At 39.7% G+C, this 12,678-nt stretch overlaps 1 protein-coding gene across 1 annotated transcript in view; it reads right to left on the reverse strand.

Annotated features, from left to right (window-relative positions):
- grip1 (glutamate receptor interacting protein 1) overlaps positions 1 to 12,678 on the reverse strand; it is a 528,142-nt gene that overhangs the window by 80,398 nt on the left and 435,066 nt on the right. Inside the window, exons 10-12 of the mRNA XM_070900296.1 lie at positions 10,990 to 11,145; positions 5,584 to 5,739; positions 4,498 to 4,684 (exon numbers count right to left, since the gene is read on the reverse strand). Coding sequence (XP_070756397.1) covers positions 4,498 to 4,684; positions 5,584 to 5,739; positions 10,990 to 11,145 — 499 coding nt within the window. The remainder of the gene's footprint in view (positions 1 to 4,497; positions 4,685 to 5,583; positions 5,740 to 10,989; positions 11,146 to 12,678) is intronic.

Genomic DNA, 12,678 nt, shown 5'->3' on the forward strand with positions numbered 1-12,678 from the left:
AGTGGATGTGGTGTATTTGGACTTTCAGAAGGCTTTTGACAAGGTACCGCACAAGAGATTGTTGTGCAAAGTCAAAGCACGTGGTATTGGGGGTAATATACTGACGTGGATAGGGAACTGGTTGGCAGATAGGAAGCAGAGAGTCAGGATAAATGGGTCCTTTTCAGAATGGCAGACAGTGACTAGTGGAGTGCCGCAGGGCTCAGTGCTGGGACCCCAGCTCTTTACAATATACATTAACGATTTGGATGAAGGAAGAGAGTGTAATATCTCCAAGTTTGCAGATGACACTAAACTGGGTGGCAGTGTGAGCTGTGAGGAGGACGCTAAGAGGCTGCAGGGTGACTTGGACAGGTTCGGTGAGTGGGCAAATGCATGGCAGATGCAGTATAATGTGGATAAATGCGAGGTTATCCATTTTTGGGACAAAAACACGAAGGCAGAATATTATCTGAATGGCAGCAGACTAGGAAAAGGGGAGGTGCAATGAAACCTGGGTGTCATGGTTCATCAGTCACTGAAAGCAGGCGGTGAAGAAGGCAAATGGTATGTTGGCCTTCATAGCTAGGGGATTTGAATATAGAAGCAGGGAGGTCTTACTCCAGTTGGACAGGGCCTTAGTGAGGCCTCACCTGGAATATTGTGTTCAGTTTTAGTCTCCTAATCTGAGGAAGGACGTTCTTGCTATTGAGGGAGTGCAGCGAAGATTCACCAGACTGATTCCAGGGATGGCTGGGCTGTCATATGAGGAGAGACTGGATCAACTGAGCCTTTATTCACTGGAGTTTAGAAACATGTAAGATTCTGACGGGACTGGACAGGTTAGATGCGGGAAGAATGTTCCCGATGTTGGGGAAATCCAGAACCAGGGGACATAGTCTTAGGATAAGGGGTAGGCCATTTAGGACTGAGATGAGGAGAAACTTCTTCACTCAGAGAGTTGTTAACCTGTGGAATTCCCTGCCGCAGAGAGTTGTTGATGCCAGTTCACTGGATATATTCAAGAGGGACTTAGATATGGATCAAGGGGTATGGAGAGAAAGCAGGAAAGGGGTACTGAAGGAATGATCAGCCATGATCTTATTGAATGGCGGTGCAGGCTCGAAGGGCCGAATGGCCTACTCCTGCACCTATTTTTCTATGTCTATGTCTATGAAACCAAGCCCCAAGCTACTGATGAATCAGACTGCTCATCGGGCCTATTGCTCAGCAACACTTGTTACTCAAGACAGTTGATGTTGAATCAGTACCCAAATGACATGGTTTTTTCTTCCTTCATTAGTTTGAGACATGAACCACTTCTGCTGAAACTAGGGGCCCCAGCTTAAAATTCTTCCAAAGATGGGCAAGGTACCAATGAATGAAGCATGAAAGGAAATGGGCCCATGCCCACCAAGGTGACCCTGAATGCCAATAAGTGAAGGAAGATCTGTACGGACTGAGCAAGAACACCTCTCCCAAACCTAAAAGTAATAGAATTAGGTAAGAAATAATTCCACCTTGCCCAAGGGAAGATCAATTTGCACAATGAGATAAAGGATTTGTTTGACAGCACATCAAAATTATTGCTTAATGTAGAATAGAAAACTGACACACACCCATGGTTTAAGTCAATTGGGATGGCAGGTTGCAACAATATGTTGACAGTTGAAATTTGAGAGGAATGCATTTCCCAAGAATTCATTGCAGAAATAATATATTCTGCTGAATACATAGATTTTTGAGCAAACTGCATAAATTAACTCTTCTATCTACTTGGAGACAGAAAAGTGATGGATACTGGTATAGCTGGCTCACGGATTCTAATTCTTGTATGTGTCTATTGGTTTGACCTCAAGGTGAAGACTTTGTGGATTGCAGAAGATGGAGAATGATTAAAAGGGAATAAGGATTTAAAATAAATTCCCTGCTGTGGTTTAGGAGTTGAGAGTAAGAAACAACACTGAAACAAGAGACATTAAAAAAGACTACAAATGCTATGTGTTTAAATAGCTTTTTGTACAAACTTTTTTGTCCAGCTAGATTTCCAATTACAATCTCAGATTGTACTGTATTATTTGGCTATATCCAGGCTGCGTTATAACTGTATATAGGTTGCCAGATTAAAAATAAAACAAATGCTGATAGCTTGTCTTCACTCTGGTAAAACCATCTTTACTGACTACTACATAGTTAGACAACGCAATTTAAAATAGAAAATTCACAGTTAAACAATTATTTTGGAAAATATACGCAAATCACCTGAATTTCTGTTGGGGCAATCTGATTATTTAAAAGGACAGAGCACTTCTCCGCTCACTAGTTAGATGACCGAGTGTCTGAAAGCTACTTGTCACATGAATCTGCCAACTTTCTGTCAGCAGGTTTTCTCAGTTCTCAGCCAGCTGCAAAACTGAGGCATTTCATTTTGAGGGGAGAAAAACAATAATGACTTAATCAATTTGGAACACACCTCCAAGGGGCATAAACAGAAGTCTTGGGGAATTCTAAGCCCCAAACTGTCTTTCCTTTCCAGCTGGAGGAGGTCCTATGGAGATAACGTTTAAAATATATAAAATTCTTCACATTCTTAAAAGGCTTGATAGAGTAGGTGCTGAGAGTCTGTTTCCCCTGTCTGGTGGCTCTAGAACTATAGAGTCATAGTTTCAGGATAAGGGGTCGGACATTTAGGTCTGAGATGATGAGCAATCTCTTCACTCGGAGGGTTGTGAATCTTTGGAATTCTCTACCCCAGACAGCTATGGATGCTCAGTCGTCGAGTATATTCAAGGCGGAGATCGATAGATTTTTGGCAACTAAGGTGGGCATAGGGCGAGAGAGTGAAGTTGAGGTAGAAGATCAACCATGATCTCATTGAATTGCGGAGCAGGATCAAGAGGACGCATGGCCTACTCTTGCTCCTATTTCTTATGTAAGCCATATTGTTAGAAAAAGAAAGGGGAGAAATTGGGAAGAATAAAAATATATCCTTCAATTTTTCAGTCACCGCCAATGTGGAGTTTATCCTTGCCATAGTAAAACTACTGAATTTTAATACAGCCTGCATTCTTAGCAAGGTGAATAGTTTAAGTATTTGAAAGTCACTTCTTTTACACTTTATGTTTGGGCAGGAAGTGTGGGCGAGTGAAGAAAGATAAATGGAGATGATAAATGCATTTGTTTTAAAAAAAATATCACTGCCTTTTTCTTATTTCAGAACCATTGGCGAACTCTTGGGCTCAGTTTTCCCCAAAGCATTTTTTTGGCGTACTTGACGAGTTATGCCCGATTTTTGGGGGCCTAAGTACGCCAAAAAAAAACATTCTAAGTTTCCCTGTTGGATTTCTTCATTTTGGCGTGGCGTAACCCAACCTTTAGTTTTGGGGATGGAGCCTTGATCTGAGCCAAAAAGATCAGGCTGCCATGGTAACCAGGGACACAATGCGAGCTGAGGCTGAAAAATGAAGCATACAGCCAGCTCCCAACACATTAAAGGAATTGAAAAACACATAGCAGCAACTTACCTCTAACCCCACCCGAAGGGCTTGCCGGTCCGGTCCCATTTTCGGTCCCCGGATTCTCATTCATTCATTTTCTTTCATTCTCACTCTCTCGGGGACCTAGAATGGGATGGGACCGGACCAGGAGAATAGGGACCGGACTAGGCAGTCCTTCGGGCGGGGTTGGAGGTAAGTTGCTGCTATGTATTTTTCAATTCTTTTAGTGTGTCCAGGCATCTGCTGCGCCGATTTCCATACCTACGCCAATTTCCTTAACTCTCCGGAAGGTTTTTCTGGAGAGGCCACATACGCTGGCCTTAGCAGAACTGGAGTAACTCTCAGCTGGCCAAACTTACCTAAATGGCCAGATTTGGCGTAGGTGGCTGGTTACGCCCCCTTTGGCTGAAAAAGAAACTGACCTAAAAAAATCATAGCTAACTGAGTTACACTGGTGCAAATTGATTGGAGAAACTGTGGTTTTTCAACTTAGGCTAAAAAGAGCAGCCTGATCAAAAAAAACAGCGCAAATCACTGGGGAAAATTGAGCCCAAGTATCTTTACTTGATCCCGTGAGATTTGTTGCACAAGGAATAAGAGATGCAATACAACAAAGGATTTTTAAAAAAAGCAGAAATGCTATGGAGATAAACAGTTATTATTTCAGACAGCAGAGATTTAAATGAAACAATGCCAGTTTTTCTTTCATAGTACAGACTAATGGATTTCAAAGAACTTCAACACAAGAATATTGTAATTGGTCTGTTTCCTGTTCTTTCTGGTTATTATTACCTCCTATTCTGAAAGAGATAATGGTAAATAGAAGCAACACATCCTGGTATTTTACTTGATGCCAATTAAAGAACATTTAGACGTAAAACACAAAACATTCCTTAATTGGATAACTTTGCTCAGTAATGGCCTATAATTAATTGTAAACGTCAAGCTTAAACATCCTTTCCAGGAGAGATGAGTGTTTGCAAAAAAAACATTTTGGAGCACAGAACTTGGAGACTCTCACCTTTCTGCTGGGCTGTCAGGTTCAATATATGCAATCAGTGGTGGAGATGACAAAGTCTCTGTGGCAAACACACCACCCTGGAGCTGAATTCCAAACCCTACGATCGGGTCACTGGTTAGAACTACTTCTGCTGTGTCGGTGTGGACAATCTGGCCCGTGGGACCAACCGTACTGGACGCTAAAGACACTGTGAAAGATGGACAGTGGGAGGCATCACTTTCAGGTCACTGTACGGAACAGAAATGCACTGATGTAACTCATACTCTGTGCCTCTAGATTAGTCAACTGCATTCACAAGCTTGCCTGAAAATGTGCTGCGTCCACCAACGTGACTGACAAGAAAGCAACACATTAATTACTAGAGCTAAATCTACTGCATTCATAATGTGGACTGCTACATAGCAGTTACAATACGAAACAGGCCATTCAGCACAACCACTCCATGCTGGGGTTTACCCTCCATATGAGCAAGTAGCCCTAATCACATTTACCTGCCTCGTTCCATATCCCTTTATCCCATTTTCCTTCATCCTACAATTCATTTTATAGCTAATAGATTTTACTGGTTCACTATTTCCGATGCTTTAAACATGTTGTGTTACGGGACTGAAGCTAGTCAACCCAATCCAATTGAAGGTATTACAGATGTTCTTTTCGCATCTAGTAAAGTTTTAAATCAATTGGCTTGTAAATCGTTTCCAAATACAACTCAAAATGACTATAAAATAAAAATAAAAATGAGTCTTACCGATATGTCTCACAGGTACGCAGGTGGCAGGACAGTAAATCAACACTGTACAGTTACATTGAAAATACAGCAAACATTTTTGACAGATCTAGTTCTTGCTCCTGTGTTTTTATGTTAAATTTCTTGATATTAGGTTGAACAATGAACAACAGCCCATAAAAAGTAAATGCAGTCTGTGTTAAATTTAAACAAATTTTAAAAACTCAAACGTTGAAACTTTATCGACTGGCTTTTTTTGTTCCTCCATATTTCTAAATGTTACATTCAAATATTTTTCTCAGTGCAGTATTTTCACCTATGATTCATCAGTAATCTTTACAGTGGAACCTGCCACATACAAGAGCTCTTGTAGTCTTTCTTTTTCATTTTTCTTCTCATCAGTGTTCCTCGTGGACTTGTTGGGTACAGATTGCGAGGTAGGGTCCCCATATTCAGGGAACTCAGGCTATATGCACTCATGGAGGTAGGAGAGAATGACGTCGACACCAGAGCAGCTAGAAAAACCAAAATCAGAAAGATTGAGCATTCCCTCTTCAGCACACTACATCAAGTCTGCTGTCTGTAACACAGCTGCTATTTTATTTTAAACCCATGAGCTTACATTCCTTGATCTTTAACTCTTATAATCTGCCTATAATCTGTTATAAAACATGTTTTATGTGCTTAGTTTCTTGGGAGTAGATTATGAGGATAGGGCGGGAAAATGGAGATGTAGAAGATTAGCCATGATATTAAATGGCAGAGCAGGCTCAAGGGACCGTATGGGCTTACTCCTGCTCCAATTTCTTATGTAGTTATGTTTCAGCAAACCATGATTAAATGAAGGATCAAGTGTAATCATCGAATGCACTTTCTTGTTAGACGTTTTCTTTTCCTTTGACTAAAACCATTTGTGCAGCCTTTAGTACGCCTTCACTTAGCTCTTTTCAATTCTGCGGGAAGATGGAATATGGATGTAGCTTGCCTGATGGCTCAATGAGTTTAGCTAATGAATAGCTGTATAGGTCAGGAAGGTCCCAGGCTTGATCACCAAACTGTGGTGAGTTAGTTGGCTCTGATAAGGGTGACAATAATGTAATAATTGGCCTCTGTATCCTTAGGGAGAGGAAAATTGGCCAGGATTCCCAATCACAATCTAGTTAGTCCTGCTGGAAGCACATGTGTGTAGATACCAGGTGACGACAGCATTATCTTCATGGTGATGCCTTCTGTTGCTGAACAGCATGCTAAAACTCACTTTCGAGGCTCACACATGAGGAGTGTTTGGAGAGTGCACATGGAACAGCCAAGTGGGAGTTAACCAACAAATAGTTTCTATGTTTCTAAATAGGTTGCTGATAGGTAAGGACAGAAATTGCAGATTTGCTGGTCACAATCTTCCAATCCTTCTTAGATACAGGGGATAAGGATAAACCTAGCAATTAGACAGGCCAGCTTAATGTTGGTGTTGGGGAAAGCTTTTAGAAACAATAATCCAGGAGAAAATTAACAGCCACTTGGACAAGTATGGACTAATGAAGCACGGATTTGTTAAGGGCGAATTATGTTTGATTAACTTAATTGAGTTCGGAAGATGAGGCCAGGGCAGATTATGTTGTGTATATGAACTTTAAAAAGGCATATGATAAAGTACCACATAATCGGCTTGTTAGCAAAATTGAAGCCCATGGAATAATAGGGCAATAGCAGCATGGATACAAGATTGTCTGACGGATAGACAACAGAGAGTTGTGGTAAATGGCTGTTCTTCAAACTGGAATGAGGTATACAGTGGTGTTTCCCCAGGGTTCAGTACTAGGACTACTGCTGTTTATGAAATACAAATAATGACTTGGACTTGGGGGCTACAGGGCACAATTTTGAAATCTGCAGATAACACAAAACCTGGAAATGTAGTAAACAGCGAGGAAGACAATAACAGACTTCAAGAGGACAGAGACAGGAATGGGCGGACACGTGGCAGATGATATGCAATGCAGAAAAGTGTGATGTGATACATTTTGATAGGAAGAATGAGGAGAGAAAATACAAGCTAAATGGTACAATTTTAAAGGGGGTGCAAGAAGGTTAGGGGTGTTTTTGCACAAATCTTTGAAGGTGGCAGAACAGGTTGACAAAGCAGTTAATAAAGCATATGGGATTCTGAGGCTTTATAAATAGAGGCATTTGGTACAAGAGCCAGGAAGTTACACTAAACCTATATAAAGCAATAGTTTGGCCCCAGCTGGAGTGCTGTGTCCAATTCTGGACACTATACTTTAGGAAAGACATGAAGGCTTTGAAGAGGGTACAGAAGAGATTTACTATACTGATTCCAGGGATGAAGGATTATAGTTACAGGAATAGACTGGAGAAACTGTGATTGTTCTCCTTAAAGCAGAAAAGGCTAAGAGGAGATTTGATAGAGATGTTCAAAATCATGAAGGGTTTAAAGTAAATAAAGGAACTACTGCGCATATTTCATCATTCCAATTATTTTCCCCCATGGACATACACTAATTGCCATGGTACCACATTCATAACTAGTGTTCAAAATAAATATAATCCTAACTAAAATAAAATATATTGTGGTTATCTTTAAAGTTATCACACCAACAAAAATGGTTCCTACATTACTTGCCCCATTAGTGCAATTGCTATGGAAATGTCCCACCCTCCACGTGATAGTACTGCTTTCTTTAGACTGGATTCCATTCCCATGATAGATTTCACAGCATTGTAACGACTTCGAAGTATAAGAGTAATATAACCACAATACATATATTATGTAAAATAACAGCTGTGTTGGTCTTAAACCCAAAAGTTATTCTGTACAGAATATTTTAACTTGATTCAAATGCATGCAAACCAAGCATCAGGTTATTTCTTTTAATATTATCGTTTGCTTTAAGGTATCATGGGTCAACTCTCTTCAATATGCCAATAAGGTTTCATAAGGTTTGGGGTAATTGAACAAGGAATATAACAGTCAATAAACATCTAGCCAATGTTAAGTTTTAAAACATACTAAGTTGTGCTTTAGGAACTTCAGACAGATAGACACATGGACTTCGAAAACACATGCTTAATCAGCCACTTCACATGCAGAGAGCTGAAAGATTTCAAAACATTTCATGTGAAAGTCCTTTCACTGTATAAGTCATTGCAGAAACATGAACAACCAGACGAGACAAGTCTCTTTTACGAAAGCTGCCTACATTTTGGCCTGTTAGGATTTTTCACATGAAAATCTAGATGTTAGTACCATCTTGAATTAAAAACCAAAGCAATGTACAGGTAAAACATTCAGGATTTAAGCAGAGGGGTTGAAACAAACAGTAAATTTTAATCTATAATTCTTAATTTTATCCATCAGTCTTCAAAGGTTTTATATTATCTTAGACAGAGCGTCGCCTTCAATGACCCTTTTAGAAATCAAAAAGCTACAAAGTCAAAATGCCAAAAAAAGTAGAAGCATCCTGGGTTAGTATTGATAACTTAGTTCTTTCAGAGTCAGACTCATGAATTCTGCATACCTGAGGAGGTCATCAGATACAGTTTAATGCTTAAGCTAAAAATATTTATCGTTCATGTTGCTGGATTAGGTAAGAGGGTAGGGTGAAATCAATAATAGTTTCTGCTACTCATCACGAGCCAGTAATCCTTGTTAGCAAAGTGGATGTGGAGACAGGATCGGAGTTGATTGCGATTGTACCATCTCCAATCAAGTGGGCTGTTAACACTACCTGTCTAGGTTTACATGAAATATAGCCACTTGGGCGAGTTATGGAAGGGTGCTGGCATCAATAAAATCTTAACCCAGCATCAGTCAGTGGAAGGAGAAAGGGAGAAAATGAGTCAAAAATAGAATTAGGCAAAACAAAATTACGTTGAAAGTAATCATGTTCTTGTAAACCATTGACTTTTAAAAGGGTGACAAATAGCAAGACTCCTCCATTGAAAGTACACATCAGATTTGCTGTAGTTTTGGGATTCCTCTCCTCTATTGATGCTAATAGTTACTGGTTGTTTCTAAGAGATGGCTTTTTGTTAAAGATAGACATTAGTGCAGTACTTTCATTTGTAAATCTGCACAAAGTGCTGGCCAATTAGAAAATGGCATTCCTCATTGTGAGAAACCCTTTGGCTCCAGCACAGAGTCACCTCTGACTATTCCAATGGACTCTTCCTGCTCACTTGCCTGAGCAGGTTTGAGAGGTTATTCTTTTAAAACTTGATTAGTTACAATTTTCCATTTCAAATAACAATGTTGATTTAGAATAGGTCTGGCGTTACATTTACTAACCAGCTCCTTTGCAATTGCGGCGGTTACAATTGGGCTTGAAGTCCTAGCAAAACTTGGACTGTTGCTGCATAGTATTGCTCAGTTTCAGTGCTTTCAGCCATCATTAAAACCACCAGGAAGATGAGCAAAAATAAACTATTCGCATATATCACAAAGAAGCAGATTTACAATGCCTATTTTTAGTGAGGTTCCTGTCATATGGGCTCATTAATACAATTATAGTTATTTGTGACTCACTTCCCATGAATACAATGACAAAGAAATAATCAAAATGACTAAAATTTCCACAGCATGTTAGGTATTAGCACAAAGCGGAGCTAGGCATGTTTTGCTCATACAGTTGTTTTCTGTTAATAACTGTATAATTTTTGCTGCTGCATTTAAAAAATACATAATGGGGCTCTTGCATGACAACATCTGTACAGCAGCTAGGATATCAGGTCACAGCAACATGCTCTGAAGTGCTGCTGAGCAGGGGAATTTCTCGCGAAAGACAGCCATTAGAGGAGAAAGAGACCTGCTGGCAACAGGGTTAGAGGTTGTGACACCTGCAAGGTTCACTAATATGCTGGCGTGTTCTTTATACAATGTACTTCACCATACACATCATTTACAATTTTTGCTACAATAAATATGAATAATAATGTTACAGCTTTAAAAAATATATATTTTGCGAATGAAAAAAATCTTTGTTTTAACCCATCATCCAGGTCTCCCTGAGGAAAGAACATGCTGTCACTGAGAAGACATGTGAGCTAAATGCTTCCAGGCCTTCACCAGTGCTGCAGCTCATAGACGAGCACAATCGGTCCAGGAATGACTCTTTCCCTCCCCGCATTCCTCTTCCTGCTCATTTTCTCTTCTTCATGTGGTGAGGTGTCTGGCCTCCACTCAACACCTACACACAGCAATACTGAGAGATCAGCAATTCAAGCATGGGCTAAATCAAGCCTGTGGCCTCCTACCCCCAGCACTGCTGTGGTATCTGGCATTGTTGCTCACATTTCTGTGCCACCATAGCACTTGAGAGAAAAATTCTCTCTCTGCGCTATGTGTAATGAAATCATAAATCTCTTAGAAAATACATTTTAAGAATTTGACTGCACATAGCACACAGAGGAAATCTTCCCCCCAACATTGCATTAGTATTTGCAATATCTAACTTCTGTGTCCATGTACACTGTTAACTTGGTATAGATAGAAAAATAATTTAAATTCAGACTTATTGATCTAGTCATATGTTGCTCAGAGCGACCAGACCCAGTGATGTGAAGACTAACAGTACTACGGTAGTTGTAAGCCTAGGCTGTAATGTTAAAAAGCTAATCCTCAAACATATTTATCCATAGAATAGTTGATTACTTTGATTTATTAGTGGCTTCAACCCATGCAAACAGAACATGGGACAGAAAACCGATGAATAAAAAGGACAGGAGGAAAAAAAAGTGTGGAACATTACGAAGATTGTTTTGAGCAGAAGGTTTCTGGCATTTCGAGGCCGCCATCCTACAATGGTCAGGGTGGTAGGTGTTATAGGGTTGGTAGGTGAGGAAGTTGCTGTTGTTGCTTCCACAAGTATCCCAGGTAAGTTGTCTGCTGCTCCTCTGAACCCTGACTGTCCACATGAAGGATGATGGGAATCGCACACAAAAAAAGACAGAACGGAGCAGAAAAGAGGGAAAGACAACAGAATTATACAGATCGCAACGTCTAACAGAAAATAAAGCAGTTTGAGTAGAAAGAATGATGACCTTTTTCATCACCTATTGGAACAGCCCCTTTTCCATGGACTTATACACACTGTCTCTGCAATTATACAGGAATTCTCCAGGTGTCCCACCATAACTCCCGTTGGGAGACTGCTGGAACTCCCAAATAAATGGCATAAATGGATGTTTACACCATTTTTCTGAGGTTCTGCTGGCCTCCTATTAGAGTTATGATGGGAAATTGGGAAAACTCCCATGGAACTTCAGGGCTATTATATTTGAAACCGTCACTCCACATTCAATGCACCACAGCTTTAAGAGGTTGAAGTCAATCTTAAAACTATAGCTTAAAACAACTGTGAAATAAGAAAGGGAGGCTGAACTGCATGAAACCTTTCACTTCACTTCTATTTTCCACACAACTTTTCCTATTCATATAAAACGCTACATACACCAACCTGATACTTTGGAAGATGCAGCGATTGATAAACTACATTTTGAAATGTTACTATTTAATATATATGGGGTATATTTTCCTCTTTTTGCTCAAAAATATCAAATTAATTTATTTCTAGTCATGTTAGTAATAGCTGCCAATAAAAATCAGGAGTTTACCTTGGCTGGTTTTGTCCGCACATGAATTTGAAAATAGGGATGACAGAAAACCAGCCAATCACAATCTACCTGTAATAATGTAACCTTCTCAAATAACTAATTAGAACATAACCAGGGATGGACTGGCTGCCCTAAAAGGCCCTCGATTCTTTGGGATTCGCATGCAAAAAGGGCTATGGAACCATTCAAGGGGGTACTCGGAAAATTTCACAATTACCAATATGGCCAGTCTGCCCCTGGACATAACCAGCACAAATGGCAAAATATTTCATTCACAAGCAGTGGAATATGTTAAAAGTTTAGTCAACAAAGATGCTACAAAGCCTGTTTTACAGATAAGGGAATAGAGTCTGTTAGACTGCTTGATTGAAATATCCAAACTCCGCTCCCATTCACAGAATCATCTGCCCCAACTTCAGCAAATAGCCCCGACAATTAGATAAGATATACAAAATACATACAATACTTCACGCTGAAATGAATAAATTTAACAGCTGACAAAAGTGTGTAAATTTCCAACATTACAACAGTGACTACAATTCAAAAGTACTTCATTGGCTGTAAAGCGCCTTGGGATGTCCTGAGGTTGTGAAAGATGCTATAGGAATGCAAGTCATGTTTTATTTATTTCATTCATGTTTAAAAAGCGAACGTTTTAGTTGTTTTACCATATATAGGTTCAGAATTCCACCCTCTAGATATTAAATTACTGATTTCCAGCTGTTCATTCATTTGTGTGTATGAGTATCTTATTCATTTCATTCATATCTTTTAGACTGACATTTAAAACTTCATCCCAAAATATGCACATTCATTTTTCAAGA

This window comes from Pristiophorus japonicus, chromosome 15, assembly GCF_044704955.1.
Source record: "Pristiophorus japonicus isolate sPriJap1 chromosome 15, sPriJap1.hap1, whole genome shotgun sequence".
Taxonomy (NCBI): Eukaryota; Metazoa; Chordata; class Chondrichthyes; family Pristiophoridae; genus Pristiophorus; species Pristiophorus japonicus.